Source organism: Miscanthus floridulus, chromosome 1 (assembly GCF_019320115.1).
Source record: "Miscanthus floridulus cultivar M001 chromosome 1, ASM1932011v1, whole genome shotgun sequence".
NCBI lineage: Eukaryota > Viridiplantae > Streptophyta > Magnoliopsida > Poales > Poaceae > Miscanthus > Miscanthus floridulus.
Window position 1 is genome coordinate 156223128 of NC_089580.1, and position 17026 is coordinate 156240153.

Here is a 17026-nt window from a genome sequence, read left to right on the forward strand (position 1 = left end):
AATAAGTCATTCCAAAAATTTTGAAGAGTTAAAGCATTTCGAGTTTGACCAAATTTATATAGTAAGATAATAATATTTATAATGTCAACTAAGTATCATTAGATTCTTTATTAATTATATTTTTGTAGTATATCTATTTGATGTCATAAATCTTTATAATTCTCTCTATAATTTTAGTCAAACTTGAGATGTTTTGACTCTCCAAAATTCTTGGAATTATTTATAATTTGGGATAGAGAGAGTAATATATTTTGACTTTTCTAGATTTTTAGATAAGATACGTAGTTTTTGTTATACACTTAAATATACATTGTCTAGATATATAATAAAATAATGTATCTAGAGAAAAGATAAAACGTTTTATGATTTGAAATGGAGGGAGCAGTTAAAAATAGAAAACTTTGACTTGGACCTAATCTGGACGGACTTGCAATTGGAACCATTCTGATTTCTGAGGAAGTAGCCGAGACCATGTTTTCGGTTGAAATCATCCAGCCTGACAATTCCTTCAGAATATCATCCAGCCTGACAATTCCATCAGAATATGGATTCCATGTACATATTTTACTATTAGCACTATCAGATAAAAGAAAGAACTGTGATCTGTTGCCTCGTAAAAAGATTTACATCCCTGAACTGTGATTACAAATTTCTCTGTAGGTTGTCAGCTTCTACACTAATATCAGCGATTTCTATATGCATGTATACTTTTTCTTAGGCATAGCTTGCCATCGCTGCGCTATGCCACACCACACGGTGCAGTGTGACATAGCAGCTGTAGAAATGCAGCTGCGCGAGAGCAGTTTGCCAAACGACTATTTTATGAAAAATACTGTTGAACCTGCTTATTGAAATGCACCGACATCTCGAATTGGAGCCTTATTTCTCTACATGAGTGCCAGCTGAATCCCTCATCAGAGTCCGCATGCAGGGGCTTCATAAATTTGACGACTTCATCTGAAGCTTCTGTCGTGCGCTGCATGCAATGCAATGCGATGCGAGCAGTGCCATGGATGTCTCTACATTTCAACACTGGTTATCTGTGTCAGCGGCAACGGGTAGCTCCCACTCCCAAGCTTCCATGTGTCTTCACAAATCGAACTTGTCTTCTTGGAACGCCTTGAATACGAAATCTCTGAACCGTCTCGAGTACTGCTTTGGATCGACTGCCGAAATGGATGTTGGGTCATATTGGAAAGACTTGTACGCATGCTCAAGCTTTTTACTGATATCGTAATCTTGGAGTATGTCTATGATCCCAAAATATAGTATGACATCGTAGAACTCCCCGGTAGGCTCTCCCATAATCTGCACTTCACAGTCACTCTTTCTTATTGTCCGTTCAGCTCTTGTCGGCATGTTTGACCCAAGTTTTATCTTGGCTAACCTGTCCAAAAAGAGTCTTTGTTATTTATTACATTAACATTGGAAAGCATTAATTCATCCAAAATTTGCAACTAGAGCCAACTCAGCCAGCACAGATGAAGGGAATGGTAAAAAATGTTGGCTTCCAAGTTTTTGACATATGGGTGGGATCTGTCAGGACATATCAAACAGATCTGCTCGTGAAATAGGTTAAGACATGAAGTATATTGAGTCTCAGTTTACCTGTTTGGATCCGTATCTCCTCTAGACAAGTGAGGTGACGATCCTCTGCTGCTGTCACTATCAAATGAACCTTCAAGTAATGCGGTAATGCACTTGGTAAGGTAAATGGTAATAACCATGTAAAAAGTTATTAAAATAGTTTTCATTTCAACCAACCTCCGGTCAATAGCCTATCCCTAGTATCCCTAAAATGTACACCAACCAGAAGACTATAATCCATGATATTTTCCTGCTCCAGAAACTCGCAGTCCCTGTCGACTTGTCTGCTTCAACAGATTTAACCTTTACGTTAATATGTATAAATTTTTAATGGTTTCTCATCAGCTCTAGCATCACTCACCTTTGGAACTCTTGGTACCAATGTTTTTGCAATCGAAATATGAAGTTGAGATCAAGATCCTTCAGAGTAGTGTACTCATCAATCTCTGTCTGTGGCTTATCAGTTGTACGTCCAAGGGATGAACCTTTCAGGTCAAATCGCCTATGAATAGAGTAATCGGAGCAGAATAGATTTCCCATTATGACAAAACGAACCTGGTTGATAGTACAGACAGAAAAGAGACAACCAGGATTCAGCCATGGTATGTAAACTAGAAAAGAGTATCTACTAATCATCACAGCTAACTAGTTATACCATGATAAATAGATAAATACTCATTTCTGACCTTCTTTTGGTTAGCTCCAGCTAATTTGACACAGTGAAGACCAAAAAACTTTGTGACGAGAGTGTTCTCAAATGATCTGACATGATTATAATAAGCTCGAAGCATCTTCAGAAATATCTATATGATATTATGATAACAAATGTTCAGTTGATTAACAACAAAGCCTCTGATGACCTATGGAGTCAAGGAAGTACTTGGACAAGAAAACACACAAACCTTCACTTCAGATTTCTTCATCGTCTTTATCATGTACTGGTCATTGCTCGTGAGATAAAAGAAGCTTCCACTCTTACCAGGAGATGAGAGCTCCCGGAGAGCCTGGTCTCCACAAAGAGAGAGCATATAGTCTGCGGCATCAACCTTGAACAACTTGCGCAATGTCCTACATTCAGTTCGGAACAAATTAAGTTAAACTGCCAATGATCAAGCTCAAGCAGGACACCATATTCAAAGTGTAACGCATATATTATGGATGGGAGTGATGACCAACCGGAATACTTGCGGGCAGTAATCCTTCCATTTGAAATCACATGAACTGTGTGGAGGGGTGTATTTTGAGCCTTCCGGAGGGAACCTTGTCCATACTTTCTCCTTCGGGTCAAAAGCTGATGACTTAAGATCAAGCGTAATTGGACCTTGCTTTCCTACTGCGTGCCTGTCATGCAGACAAGATGAGTGTGGCATAAACATATTTATATCCACATATTCGTATGGCTCATGGCATTCTTAATATCTTAAGTATGATTGCATCTCTACATGATAAATAAACTACTTATGGCAGGAACATGCTTTTGCCACGCGGTAGCTGCATATTTCTTATTATGCTACTGTACTTCATGCCAGAAGAGTTTGAAATGCTGACTACTATCCAGCGAAACTTATGCTGTTGAAAACTAGAATGCAGAAAAGCTGGTTCCGTATAAAGCTGTTAAACTCTTTAGGTTCCCATACCATCTGCAAAACTCTTATGTCTCCTTATCTGTGGACATTCCCCTGTGCAATCGTTAAACTCTTATGCTTTCAACTTTATATGATAGAAAAATGAGGGGTGCCTCGCATTGTAAAAGTGACATGCCAAGCTTGAGCGTGCAATCATGTGCCACACGTTGAAATACTTGTTTGCATTCATTTCTGACGATTAATTTCAGTCTAATGAAACACGGCGTTCGCAGAAAACCACCCTTTGAATGCAATAGCAGGGTAGACCTTTCTATATCATCATTCCCAGGACATTAGCCACTATTATTATAGAGCTCAATAATGGCAAAAACATGTTCGTTAAAAACATTGCAAAACATCGCATTAGACACTAGGTGATCGTCTTGAAATCTCATAGCATGGCTGGAGGGGAGAAAACAAACCATTCATCAATCATGGCTTGGCATTGTTCAAGAACAGCTCCTGCTGTCTTCAGCAATCATAGGTTCTTATTAAAAAGGAAAAAATCTTGCAGCTTTTATACATATAGAACCACGATGATCTAATCTCCAATCCAATGATGATAAGAACGAATCCCCAACCAAATACTATAAATCAACAGATTTATGACAATGGCATTACATGAGACGAAATGCCCGATAATTTACATCAACAGAGGCCGTCAATTACCGGATAAATAAATGTGGTGAACGAAGCGTTTTTGCTTTGGAAGGGATCATCAGCCAGAACCACCAACCACTGAGATGGAGAAATGAGACACGGCCGGGTAAGGTGGGCACCTACCTGATGCCGAGCTGCAGGTTGAGCATGAGCTCGTAGTTCTTGTGGCCCTTGGCTATGGTCTCGCCCTGCCGCCGCGGCCCGCGCGACCTACCGCCGGCGTAGGGCCCCGTCGCCGGCGACGGCGGCGGCAGCCCCCTCCCATCGCCGGCGTCCTCCACCCTCACCGTCGCGGCGCGCCCCCTCGTCGTCGTCTTCGTCCTCCAAAAGCGTCGCTCTCGCACCTCCTCTCGGCAATGCCGCACGTGTTGTCCCCATCCAGAGACCCGCGCCCCCCGCAAAACCGGACCCTTTCAAAGTTTCTCTCTCCTCCCCACGCCCCCCGGAAGTTTTGCTCCGCCACGACGCCGAGCTCGCGCGCCCGCTCGCTGCCCGCCCCGCCGAGCTGTGTGCTCTCCCGGGTTCGTCTCCCCCACCACGTGCCGCACCTACAGCCACGCACGTCATACTTCACAAGCTTTACTAGAGAAGCCTTGACTTGGATTTTGCATGATTCTACCAGACTTAAAATATGCAAAAGATGACACTGTACAGGTTAGCAAAATGGTATAACCACACATTATGATTTTATATATATTTATGTTATGATGTTAAACAAAGTTGAGCAGATATTATAGCTAAGTTTGCGAATTTCTTGGGCTCGTTTATTAATTGAATTTAAGTGGAGAAAAAGAGCAACTGAAATTGTTTCTCCTAACAAACACTCAAAAACTATAACACGAGGCCTATTTTGAAATCAAATATTTCAAAACCTAGGAAACTTGGGCTTGTATAAGTCCCTAAAATGGTCTAGACCATGTACACTATATTTGTTGAGTTTTATGATATCAAATTCATCTTGATAAATAATTTGTTATGATGGATAGAAAAAGTTATCGTACAATGAGTTTTGGTTTGGCACCCCTTCTGCCGCACCAATCAGAGTGGCAATAAAATCGACTTGTCGAGCTATATGACCTCCTAGATCGAATCTACAGCATGAGAAGCCTGGTTAGTTGTCATCAATGCATATGACATGATTTGGTCATGTCCCAGGCCGGCACGACCAAACAAGTTAGATCTAAAAATAGTTTTTTGAGTAGATTGTCTTTAAAAATATTAATTAAAATTGAGCTTTGTGTGATGATGCTCGTGCTCAAAGGCGCCCACGGGTTACTAGCTAGAAACTAAATCACAACATAGGACTCTTAACCTAGGCGAAAGATGGTAGGATAGCTATCATGTTCACAAATCACATTTAGGTCAGGTATGAGTCTCAAATTAGAAAGTACATTTATTAACTTGATATAATATCTTTCATGTATACTTTCGCTGATTTGTGTAGTCTCTTCATAAGATTGAATATTGAGTTTATGGTGGTCATATGTGTATTTATGCAACTTGGTCCTGTGACTTGTGCTAGTATAGTGTGCGGAAGGTAGCTCTAGGGATTACTGAGGTTAATTTGCTTAAGCTGACTTGGGCGGGTCCTCGCATGCTCGATGTCGTATCTCTCCCTAGAGGCGTCGTCTAGGAGATTCGTGCCAAAGACACGTAAACATGTGGAGGCCCAAGGTGTGAATGGGCAACGACCGGCATAGCTCACTGATGCTCGTGGTGGCCACCGATGGGCGAGATAAGCTAGGTGATGTGCTGACTCCCTAGGGTCTTGAGGGCCTTCACCGAAGGCACTCGGCGTTGTCCTTGCTCTTATCACTGACACGCTAGCCAGGTTCTTGTTTTTTGCCGCTGGAAGGAGGGGATAGTTTGGATGAGTAGGACAACGGAGCTTGCCATAGCTCTTCCACATCAAGCGTCAAGTTCTTTCAAGTTGTACCATGCATCACTCAAGGACAGTAGTTGCTTGTTAGAGATTTTGGTGCTGGAGTTTCTCAAAGTTTGGTTGGCGAACCGAAATGGAGTAGGGTTGAATCTTAAGTCTAGTTTTTTTAGTCTCGTGGCTTAAATTTTGTATCGCCCTATGGTGAAGTATGGTCTAAGTACCGTGGGTTTGTATTGAACGACTATACTCATTTACAGCCACAGCAGCAGTTCAGTTTTAGCTGATTTCCATCTCACATAGTACTGTACAAACAGCCACAGCCGTTGCTAACTAGCTAAAGAGAACAGACCTATTATGTTCCTTAATTAAAAAAAAACAGAAACTAACATATGAAGCAGATGGCCATCATCCACAAGCTGACCCTCAAGGAATACCAGAAACTGATGCGTTTGATGCGTCAGCTAAGCTGCATTGAGCTAGTCCACCTCAGGCCCTCAGCCAGCAGTGTATACGAAAGGCCAAAGACATGATTTCTCAACATATAGTCAGCAGATTATATTCCACCTTCAAATTAACTGATACAATGAACCTTGCTTTCTTCTTACTCTTACATTCAGAAACACAATCAACACACCTCTCTCTTTTAAGTATTCAGACATTCTGATAACTGAATGGATACATTCAGATCAGTGGATGACAAGATAGAGGTAATAATCTTTAATGCAGTGACATGTGGTTCTCTGGCATGTTTCAGGAAAAAAACAGTTAATAAAGTCGAATTAGGATTTTGGATTGACAACATTCTTAGGTGTGAAGTACCTCTATCAATCAAATAAGCACCTCGTCGTGCTATGTTTAAAAAAAAAGAAAGGAAGAAAAGAAAAGAAAGTGCAAATCTGGGAATCGGAAAACTCCGCCTTGCCCCCCAATCTATTGAAAAGTACCGAGACAAGACAAGAATGGTATCCGAGACAAATAACATTTACAACCCCTGAAAGGCTCGGTACATTCGATTACATGTTTCTATGTATAATTTGATTCTGAAAGTTACATTTCCTACTTTTTGTGAATGACTGAACTCCGTATCTGACAGCCAATCTGATTCTGGGAATCTGTGGGACCACCAGGTGCTCCAGCGACCCAATCATCCTGATGCCTTCCTAAGAAGCTGCTGAATTCATGTACGGTGCAGCAAACCGATAATGTACAAGCCTGTCAATCAAATGTCACAATGCACTGTCCTCAGCTTGATCTCCCATATTTTGAAGTCCCAGACGATATCAGCCGCAGTGTCTCAAAACCCTTTCAGCTATCTACTTTATCTTCTTGGAAAGCTTTGTATATGAGATCTTTGAAGCGCCTGGAATACTCTTCAGCTGTCTACTTTATCTTCTTGGAAAGCTTTGTATATGAAATCTTTGAAGCGCCTGGAATACTGTTTTGGATCAACCGCTGAAATGGATGTCGAGTCGTATTGAAAAGATTTGTAGGCATGCTCTAGCCTTTTGCCAATATCATAGTCTTGGAGTATGTCTATAATCCCAAAGTACAAGATAACATCACAGTACTCCCCAGTTGGCTCTCTAAAAACATCACTATCGTTCTTTCGGATTGTCAGTTCAGCTCTTGACAGCATGTTTGCTCCAAGTTTAATTTTTGACCATCTGCTCAGCCAAAGAAAATTAATAATATTACTGCTAGAATGCAAGGACAAGTGTGAGTACCAATTAACACATTAGAAGGCTAAAGAACGAGTTAACCCAATGGCAACCTGGGTTCTGGTACGCAAAGTGACTTTTTTTTTAAGCAAACAAAGTGACTAATTAGGAATCTATAGCTGGGATTTTACTAGAATCTTTACCTATTTGGATCAGAACGAAAATGATCCCTGTCCCATCTTGAAACGCAAGGTGTTGCAGGTTTGTCACCATCAATGTCAATGGCACCTTCAACGAATGCACACAACAAAGTCAGGATTTTACCTTTCAACAATCCTGCAGTCTGCAGATGCAGATGTCTTCCTTACCTCTAAAATGTACACCCACCAATAGACTGTAATCCATAATCTTCTCCTGCTCGAGGAACTCACAGTCCTTGTCCACTTGCCTGCTTTAAGATATTTAACATCTACATTAGCACAAGGGTGAAAGTAACAAGGTTACTGACCACTCCTTAGGTCATAATGACATGAGAATCCGGCATAAGATATTCACACCTTTGAAACTCTTGGTACCAATGTTTCTGTAACCGAAAGATAAAATTAAGATCAAGGTCTTTCAGAGTTGTATACTCATCAATCTCTGCTGGTGGCTTGTCAGTTATACGGCCAAGAGATGATCCTTTCAGATCAAATCGCCTATGGATAGTATGATCAGAGCAGAACAAATTTCCCATTATCACAAAACGAACCTGAGCAGTAAGTACGAAGGACACATAAAATCAGCCAAATAAATGATGCTTCAATACTAACATGTTCTGTTTGACAATGACAAGTATGAGGCATTGGTATGTAAAATTGTGTGTTTTCGGTGTTGAGGTGTCAGTGTTCCGGATGAATCCAGTTGCTATCAGTTTTGTAACTTGGTAAAACTATATTTTCTCTTTAGTGAATAATAGCTCCTGCTATCCGTTTCCAAAAAAAGGAAAAATAAAATAATAATAGCAAGGATAAGTGATGATGAGGCTACATGCAATAATATAGTTTTCTAACCTTCTTCTGGTGTGTTCCAGACTTCACACAATGTAGGCCAAAGAACTTTGTTACTAAGGTATCCTCAAATGCACGGACATGATTGTAGTAAGCTTGAAGCATCCTCAGAAGCATCTGTGTGGTAATAGGTAATAATGCATTCAGAAAAACTTCTGCATATATAAGAAGCTTATAAAGTGTTTGGAAAAAGACAGCAAGAGATATACCTTCACTTCAGCTTTCTTCATTGTTTTTATCATGTAACGATCATCATTCGTCAAGTAAAAGAAGCTTCCACTCTTGCCAGGGGATGAGAGCTCACGAAGAGCATCATCTCCACAGAGGGACAACATATAGTCAGCTGGGTCAACCTTGAACAGCTTACGGAGTGTCCTGCAATTGAACAGATGTATTCGTTGATGATCATAACGCCATGAAATGATTAAGAACATATACTATGCATCTTTATTATGGGAGCGATGACCAACCGGAACACCTTTGGGCAGTAATCCTTCCATTTGAAATCACAAGAATTATGTGGAGGGGTATATTTTGAGCCTTCAGGAGGGAATTTTGTCCACACTTTCTCTTTTGGATCAAATGCTGATGATTTCAGGTCTAATAAAACTTGACCTTGCCTTCCTACTGCATGCCTATTCCATAAAGCACATTCAGGAAATAAAAAATTTATTTCTGTTGTCAGGAGGGAATATGACATTCCAGAGATAAGAACAAATCCTCTCACCTAAGAAAATTATATATCAAAAGAATGAGGAAACTATTGTCTGATCTAATATGTAGATTAGGTAAGGTGTAGTCAATGTCCTCTTGATATAGAACTATTTGAGAAAGCAGAATCAGAACTGAGTCAGTACAATAGTGTCATTAGTTTTTCAACTAATGATAACAATTCCTAAGGCAGTGCTAAGCCTGATGTACAACACTCAATCATCTGTTTACTCATCAAAATTCGGAACATGCTTTGTTGTTCCAGTTTGAAGCCCTTACTGGACCGTTTGGCATAGCTCTACTAGCTCCAATATCTATGCTGGATCAGTAGTTTGTAGACTAAATTAAAGTGATTTAAATATTTTTATTTAATCTAAATATAAACGAAATAGGTCATATAAATCCACTTAACATGTCTGTAACTCTAGATCCAGGATTTCCTAGAGCTACAGGTGACCAGCTCTAGAAACCTACAGATTCTCAATGCACGATGGCAAAATTTAAGGCTTAATACACAGAAATTGTTAAGAGAGAAGGGGATTCATTGCTTTCCCAGAAAGTAGATATAAATTGTCACAAATAGCCAGTATTAAAGGCTTAATTAACAATGTCGCATCGCACAATAATTTTGGGAACTATGTGAGATATCAAATGGGCATTTTCAAGCTCATCGACTAGATCACACAGAAAAAATCAATTTGATAATCATCACAGCCAAGAAATGCACCTGATCCCGAGCTGCAGGTTGAGCATTAGCTCGTAGTTCTTGTGCCCTCTGGCAATGGCCATCCCCTGCTTCTTGGACAGCCGCAGGGGCACGCCGTTGGGGATGGGGAGGTGTGGAGCCAGAGCGGGCGACGGTGGCAGCAGCCCCCTCCCTTCTCTGACGCTCCGCCGTCTCCAGTCGTCCCCAAGCTCGCACTTGACCTCCCCATCCGACCCCCAGAAGTGCACGAGGCTGCCTCCCGAGCCATTGCTCCGGCCAGACGACGAGCTCCCGCGGCCGCTGACCGACCGCATCAGCCATTTGAGGGATCTCAGAGACGTGAGCGCTGATTGGGCCTCGGTGCCGGAGCGCACGCACTCCGGCAGGTCCCGTGCGAACACCTCCCTCGGGTCGCGCGCCCGGGGGGAGTCGCCCGTCGCCGCCGGGGACGGGTAGTAGACGCCTTTCTGATGGACGGCGCCGCCGGGCGCCTCGCGGCCCCAGAAGCCAACGTAGAGGCTGCCGTCGGCCCAGCGGAAGGTGCCCTGCCCCCGGGGGCGGCCGCCCTCCCAGCCGCCATCGTAGCGGTTGCCATTGGCCCAGACGAGCGCGCCCCGGCCGTGGATGAGCCCCGCTCGCCAGCCGCCGGCGTACTCGGTGCCGTCGCGCCAGGCGTAGCGTCCGCAGCCGTCGGGGAGCCCCGCGCGCCACTCGCCGTCGTAGCGGTCACCGTTGGCGTAGCGCTTCTCGCCGGCGCCGTGCTCGAGGTTCTTGGCCCAGACGCCGCGGTAGGTGTCTCCCGCGGCGCCAACGTAGGTTCCCGCGCCATGCATGAAGCCGTCGAGGAACTCGCCCTCGTAGGTGGCGCCCGAGGGCCAGGAGAACCTGCCGCGGCCGGTGGCCTTGCCGCGGCGCCACTCGCCCTCATACATGCAGCCGTCCGCCCAGAGGTACTTGCCGGCGCCGTGGGGCACGGCGCCGCGCCACTGGCCCGTGTAGATGTCGCCGTTGGGGAGCGCCCGCTCGTGCGGGTCGGCTTCGTCGGCGGAGCCGCTGCCGCTGCAGGAGGGCGCCGCATCGGCCTCGGGGTCCTCGCCACCCGTGGGCAGCGGCATCGGTGACACCCGGGTCACGTGCCGGGCGCGCTCGCGCATTGGTCGCCCTCGCCCCGCCGGGTGGTGGGTCGGGGTTCTCGCCGGCGTGGCGCGGGGTCGCGCGAGGATCCTAGCAGCGCCGGCGCCCACGCGCCCGCGCGCGGCGCGGCAGCATTGTCGGTGTGGGGAGATCGGGAGGCGGCCACACTTCCAGGGAAGGAACGTTGGAGGGTCAGGAGTGGAGGAGGAGAGGGACGGAGGGTGGAACGTGCAGCGAGGTGCCCTCGTGTTTTCTATCAAGGAAAATTGGTTTCATAAAAAGATCAGGATATTCAAAAAATATCATTAAAAGAACTCCCTTATGTAAAATACCACTAGAATATAGAACCATTATTTGAAAGTAGCATTTTGTCCGATTTGAAGATAACAGCGTCAACACCATCCATTCCCATCCATCTAATAAAGGCAAAAAAAAAAAAGACTCCCACCTATTTGAGCCGGACATGAAAGATGCAGGGCGACACCGGCAGCAGCTGGCGTGCGCAGGATGGCGGTGTTCGCATCGAGGAGGGCATCTCGGTAGCTCGAGCAATGCATTGCGGCGACGCTTCATGCACGTGGCCGGCCACCGACGTCTCGCTTGCGGGCGCGTAGTGGCTCGAGTAGCGTGGCCCAGTGGAGGTTCGCGCACAGGCGCGCGACAACTCGAGCAGGGCGGTCTGGCGGCTACTCATGCTCCAGCGCGCGGCGGCTCGAGCAGGGTGGCCCGGCGGGCTACTCACGCTTAGGCGTGCGACAGCTTGAGAGGGTTGGGCGCGATCAGCGGCGGCTGAGCGTGAGCAAAATCACCGACGAAGATTAGGCCTCCTGAATTCGCAGTTGAATCCACGCAACATGGGCTCGAAGAAGACGCTATGGAAACGAGACAAAGAAACAACCTTGGGCAGATGTCCTGCTGGCCTGTTGACCCAGTGGGGTACTCACCATAGAATTTGTGGTATGGATTGGCTCGGCGGTCGCTCGTGCAAATGTTTTTTTCAGTGTGACCTACGCCGGAGCTGAGAAAGACGAAAGGGATGGGATTTCCACTGGTGCTCAAACCGTGACAGAATGGTAGTTTTAGGTAACAAATTGTTTTTTCGGTGGTATTTTACGTGGCCGTGATATTTGAGTGGTATTTTCCGAATCTCATCATCTTTAGATGCTATGAAACCAATGTTCCCTTTCTATTTTCCCCATGATTTTTTAGGTTTTCTATTCTCGAATACTTCCTTTGCAGAATCTGTAACATCATATCCTTACAAATAATTTCATCCTATATCAGTCAAGGCGTCAACGGCTAAAATCTTGCCTGCGTGTATATATCAGTCAATCAACAAAAAAGTTTCTGCCTGATATACATTTGGGCTTAAGATTACACATGAAATGAATGAAGGGGCTTGCTAAATTTATGTTGCCTCAATTTTAGTTTTCTCTCAGGCAACGGTTATTGCATATATTTAATACCTCATCCGTTTCAAATTATAAGTCACTTTGACTTTTTTTTTATCTATCCATTTTGCTATGGTCTAGACATAATATTATATTAGATACATAGTAAAATAGATGTAAAAAAATTAAAGTGACTTATAATTTATAACGAAGAGAGTATTAAAATTATAGCTTTAGTTTATTGTAATTTATGTAGATGCAACCTGCGATTTTTGGTTCCGAGAATAAAAAACTGTTAGACAAAACTACAAACCTAACAAAATCTTATTTGTGCTGGCACAAAGACAATTAATAATTTACAGTTGCTTCTATAGTCAGGCAAGGATAAAAATTTGATATGTATGACGCAAAGACAAATAAAAAATCATAAAATTAACGTTTTACTTGTACTAGTTGCTGATAGAAGGGTGTTGTATGAAATCATCTTAAAGTAAGACATAGCCGATGCCCTCCACTATGGCCAATACAACCCCTTAGCATTTTTTCATCAAGTCAGGTCGCGCTCCCCCGACACCATTGGCCTTCGGCTTTGTTTGGCTGCACACAAATCCCACCTCAATCCCTCCCAAACCACGTGAATTGGGATGAATTTGTGTGCAGCCAAACAAGGCCTTCGTTGGGCTCCGATGAACGCGACCTCCCCTGGCGCCATCCCTCTTCGCATACTAACCAGTTGTTTATCATCTTCCAACACCATGTCTCCCCACAGCTCTCTCTAAGGCTCAGGGTTCCTGAAACCCTCAATCCTCTAACTTCGTGGACTTCCATTGAAATTGAGAAAGATGACTTTGGATGCTAGGATTAAATGGTTTAGGGCTTCATCAACGGAGGCTAACAAGCTTTATTAGCTTTACCAAAAAGCTACAGCCCATATAGGCATGGAACGTCTAGGCTTCTAAAACTCTCAACCCAAGGCAAAACACGTGCAGTTCAAACATGGCTCCACCACTTTCATCCCTCGGGCAAAGTTGCTTTTGCTCTTGCTCCAGTTATAGACTTTATGTCATCATGAGCATATTCGGTTGGCTGGTTCGTATCGTTGTTGGATCGTGAAGAAGTACTGCTGGCTAGTTTGTGTCAGAGAAAAATACTATTTCGGCTGGAAATTTACGATCGTTTACGATAAACCACAGCCAAACAAACAGGCCGTGCTTAACACGTCCAACGTAAAACTCAATAACTGTCTGGGGCCTTTGCATGGCGAAGGCACCGAGCACTCTACAAGCTTCTCTGAACCTCTACAGAGCCACAACCAAATTTGTATATTGTTGATATTTTACCACCGATAGCCTGCCACGGGGGTACCCGGGGCAGTATGTTCGGGCTTCGGCGTATGCCGAACTCGATGGTTTACGCAAGAGATAGCCGATTTATCCTGGTTCAGGCCCTTGATCGTAGATCGAGTAATAACCTTACGTCCAGTCGGCCTTAGCCTTTGCGTTGGATTGATTATGATCTGCTCTGTTCTCCCTTTTGACAGGAGCATTGCCCTCCTTTATATAGTCAGGAGGCCAGAGTCTTAGTCGGTTTACAATGAGATTTCCTAGTAGGATTACTTGATAGTTCTACTACTAAGATTTACATGGGAAGAATCCTAGTTGAACTAGATCTTCTCTCTTCCTTGCGGGGTATCCTATGGGTCCCGTATCGACAAGCCCCCGAGCACTTCATGGTTGAGCTCTGAAAGTCTCGCTCTGCCCCTTCAAGTCTTGTTGAGTAGGAATAAGATGTCATCCGAGTGCTTTCTGGAGTGAAACCTTGTAGCGCTTCTTAGGATCTTTGAGTGGTGAGTGCTTTTCTAAAGAAAAAATACATCCATCTGGTTGTAGCCCCCGAGCCTCTTGCTATTTGGAACAAGGAGCTGGAGGATCTTGTCTTGAAGTTGTTCCGATTGTTCGTTGAAGTTTTATCAAAAAGAACTCGAATATGGCTCGTTCCGGGTTCTTTTTGTCGTAATGTCTTGAAATGGTCTGTGTTGAGGAAGTCTTTTGGTGACGTGCGCTTTTTCGAAGAAAAAGTGCACTCACTGAGTGTAGCCCCCGAGCCTCTTGCTATTTGGAACAAAAAATTGGAGAGTCTTGATCCTTTATGTTGTTTGAAAATTTGTGTTCTGAAGTAGTCCCCAAGACTTGGATTAAACCATCGTCCGAGTAGTCTCGCGGCATCCTTCCGAAGCGGCCTTTTAGTCTTGGATTAAACCATCATCCGAGTAGTTTTGCGGCATGCAGCCTCCGAGCTTATGTCCGGGTTCCCTTTTGGTGAAATTGCACTCACTAAGTGTACGAGCCTCGTGCTTTTGGGTTTATCCCGCAGTTCCGTGCTTTCTCCGAGTTCTTCTCTTTAGAAAAGAAGTCGGATGAAGAGTCTTGATGTATCGTCGTCGTTGTAGTCTTGAGTTTCTTGTATTCTTGGTCCTTTGTCTTTGGTTCCGAGCCTCCAAAAGTAGTTGGAATGAAAACCGGGTTCCCTAGCTTAGTGTTGATTAGGCTATGGTGCTGATCGAGCCTCCGAGCGTATATCCGTGTTGTTTTGTTCAGGAAGAAATCGGATGCGAGGTCCTAGCGTATTCTTTGATGGTCTGCTGTTGCCAGATGTAGTTGTATGGTGGTGGTTGAGTGTAAATGCCTTTTGTTCACGGGTTGTATTGTGCTAGTATATTCTTCTGAATATGCCCGTCTTCAAGTACTGCTTCCTCTCACCTGAGTCATCTATTATTGAGTCATGTCTTTTCACTGTGTCCTTTATTAGGCTTATTTCGTTGGTACTCCTAGTCCATGTGCGCCGATCCTTTGGTCTATAAATACTGTCCCAGAGTGCTTGTTTTCATTCATTGGAAATTCTGTTGAAACCTTGGTGGTCATGAACATGGTAGTTTGTGAAGTAGAGCAGCCCCCGGGCATGTTTTGTAGTTCCTGTGTGTCTTGTCGTAGCTGGAGGAAGTCTTGTGATAGGGATTAGAGGTAGGCTAATCCCGCGACAGCATTGTGCCAGGATGTACGTGGTGGTAGTTGGAGGAAGTCTTGTGATGTGGGCTTCGTTCCTTCATCCGGCAGTTCTGGGTTGATCCTCGTCGCCTGTCTTGAGACCGTCCGGTGCAGATCAACACCATATCCAGCATCACATCGGTCTTGGGTAGACAGATACCTGCCGGCATTCTATGCTCCATGTTGCCCTGCCGTGTTGTCGATTTCCGCCTTGGATGCACTGCGTCCGTCCTTTGAAGAAAATAGTGTAACTGATGGCGGTTTGTCCTTCTGAGTAGCAATTTGGGACACGTAGTCGTTCCAGAGCCTAGTCGTGTCCGTGTTCCTCTTTGCTACTTTGCTTTTCGTGGTGCTGAGTTCGTTGGGTCTTGTAAGATTTGTAATCTTCTATTTTTGAAGTCGCTTGTAATGTAACGAATCTTGTCTTCTGAGTTGTCTTTGACTTTTCTGTTTTGATCCTTGTCGTTCGTGAGACTACCGAGTTCTTTCTTACATAACCGGGTTCTTTTGTTCCTCGTGAGATAGCCCTTTCTTTCTTCTTTCTTTCTTCTTGGTTTGACGGGTTGTTCTTGTATCAATCTGATAACCCTGCCGTGGCATTGGACGGATAAGTCTGAAATTTGCCCGTTGGTTTGTACCGTTGTGAGGATTCGTGCCCTCCGTCGTTTTAGCTGCGTCGGTAAATAGACCATTGCGTTTCCACATTGTGTTTTAACGGGCTTTGTGGGCCGTTTGTATCACTGAAAAATCTATTTAAAGACCTTTTATCTTCCTTTCCCTTGTCGCCCAGCTCTTGCCATTAAACCCTAGCTCTCAAAAATCCGCTGCCGTCATTGTCGCCATCACCCGAGCACTATCATTCTAGCTTCATCTTCCTTAGTGCCTTTTTGGCTTCCGCCAGTTCATGGGAAAGAAGAAAACCGCAAGCAAGTCTCAGGCGACCTTCATGGACGAGGAGTCATCCCTGTCTTTGATTGAAAACCAGGAGTTCGTGGCCATGAGGGCAGCTCAGAAGGTTTTGCCGGCTCCAACAACAAGCGAAGACCAGCTGCGCGAGCTCGTTAGCGACGGCTTGATCCAAAGCAAAGTCATCGCTGAATGGAGAGTTCCGGGCGAGCATCGGGTTCCGGCTCCGGGTCCTGGTGAGATTGTCCTTTTTGTTTCCTTTGTCCGCGCTGGACTTTGTCTTCCTGCTTCCGCCTTCCTTCATTAGTTTCTTGGTTATTTCAGGGTTAGTCTGAACCATCTAACCCCCAATGCCGTTCTCCATCTTTCTGTTTTTGTTCACCTTTGTGAAGCCTTCCTTGGGATCCCTCCTTCTCTATCTCTTTTTCGCTTTTTCTTTCGTCTGAAACCTCAACCCCGCCGTGAAGAAACCAGCGCCCTCGGCGGTTGCGGGATTCAGTTTCGCCAGGGTCTCAAAATTAAGTTTTTTGATTATGACCTGGTTGATTCTATCAAAGATTAGCGTGCCAAGTGGTTCTACACTGCCAATTTGATCCCTTCTCTTGTCGTTCACTCCGGATCTGGTCCTGTGGTGAATGACCAATGGGACAAGAAGCTTGAGTCACCTGCTGAG

At 44.6% G+C, this 17026-nt stretch overlaps 2 protein-coding genes across 5 annotated transcripts; both read right to left on the bottom strand.

The window, feature by feature from the left end:
* Positions 1 to 507: 507 nt before the first annotated feature.
* On the bottom strand, positions 508 to 4388 carry LOC136544797 (phosphatidylinositol 4-phosphate 5-kinase 4-like). Of its 2 annotated transcripts, none has more exons than XM_066536873.1 (8): positions 3996 to 4388; positions 2764 to 2928; positions 2490 to 2655; positions 2274 to 2390; positions 1949 to 2142; positions 1765 to 1871; positions 1609 to 1678; positions 508 to 1387 (listed from the first exon to the last, which is right to left on the bottom strand). In XM_066536873.1, exons 1-8 carry the CDS (start codon positions 4019 to 4021, stop codon positions 1090 to 1092), a joined length of 1143 nt encoding a protein of 380 aa, XP_066392970.1. In that variant the 5' UTR covers positions 4022 to 4388; the 3' UTR covers positions 508 to 1089. The 2 variants fall into 2 exon arrangements, with proteins under 2 accessions (XP_066392970.1, XP_066392964.1); XM_066536867.1 differs by having other exon boundaries at positions 1765 to 1874.
* A 2246-nt stretch (positions 4389 to 6634) lies between these two features.
* LOC136544780 (phosphatidylinositol 4-phosphate 5-kinase 6-like) lies at positions 6635 to 11240 on the bottom strand. Of its 3 annotated transcripts, none has more exons than XM_066536849.1 (8): positions 9900 to 11240; positions 8932 to 9096; positions 8671 to 8836; positions 8465 to 8578; positions 7970 to 8163; positions 7781 to 7860; positions 7616 to 7700; positions 6635 to 7418 (listed from the first exon to the last, which is right to left on the bottom strand). In XM_066536849.1, the coding sequence occupies exons 1-8, from the start codon at positions 11030 to 11032 to the stop codon at positions 7127 to 7129; spliced, it is 2229 nt and encodes a 742-aa protein (XP_066392946.1). In that variant the 5' UTR covers positions 11033 to 11240; the 3' UTR covers positions 6635 to 7126. The 3 variants fall into 3 exon arrangements, with proteins under 3 accessions (XP_066392946.1, XP_066392938.1, XP_066392956.1); XM_066536841.1 differs by having other exon boundaries at positions 7781 to 7863; XM_066536859.1 differs by lacking the exons at positions 6635 to 7418; positions 7616 to 7700 and having other exon boundaries at positions 7799 to 7881.
* Positions 11241 to 17026: the final 5786 nt, after the last annotated feature.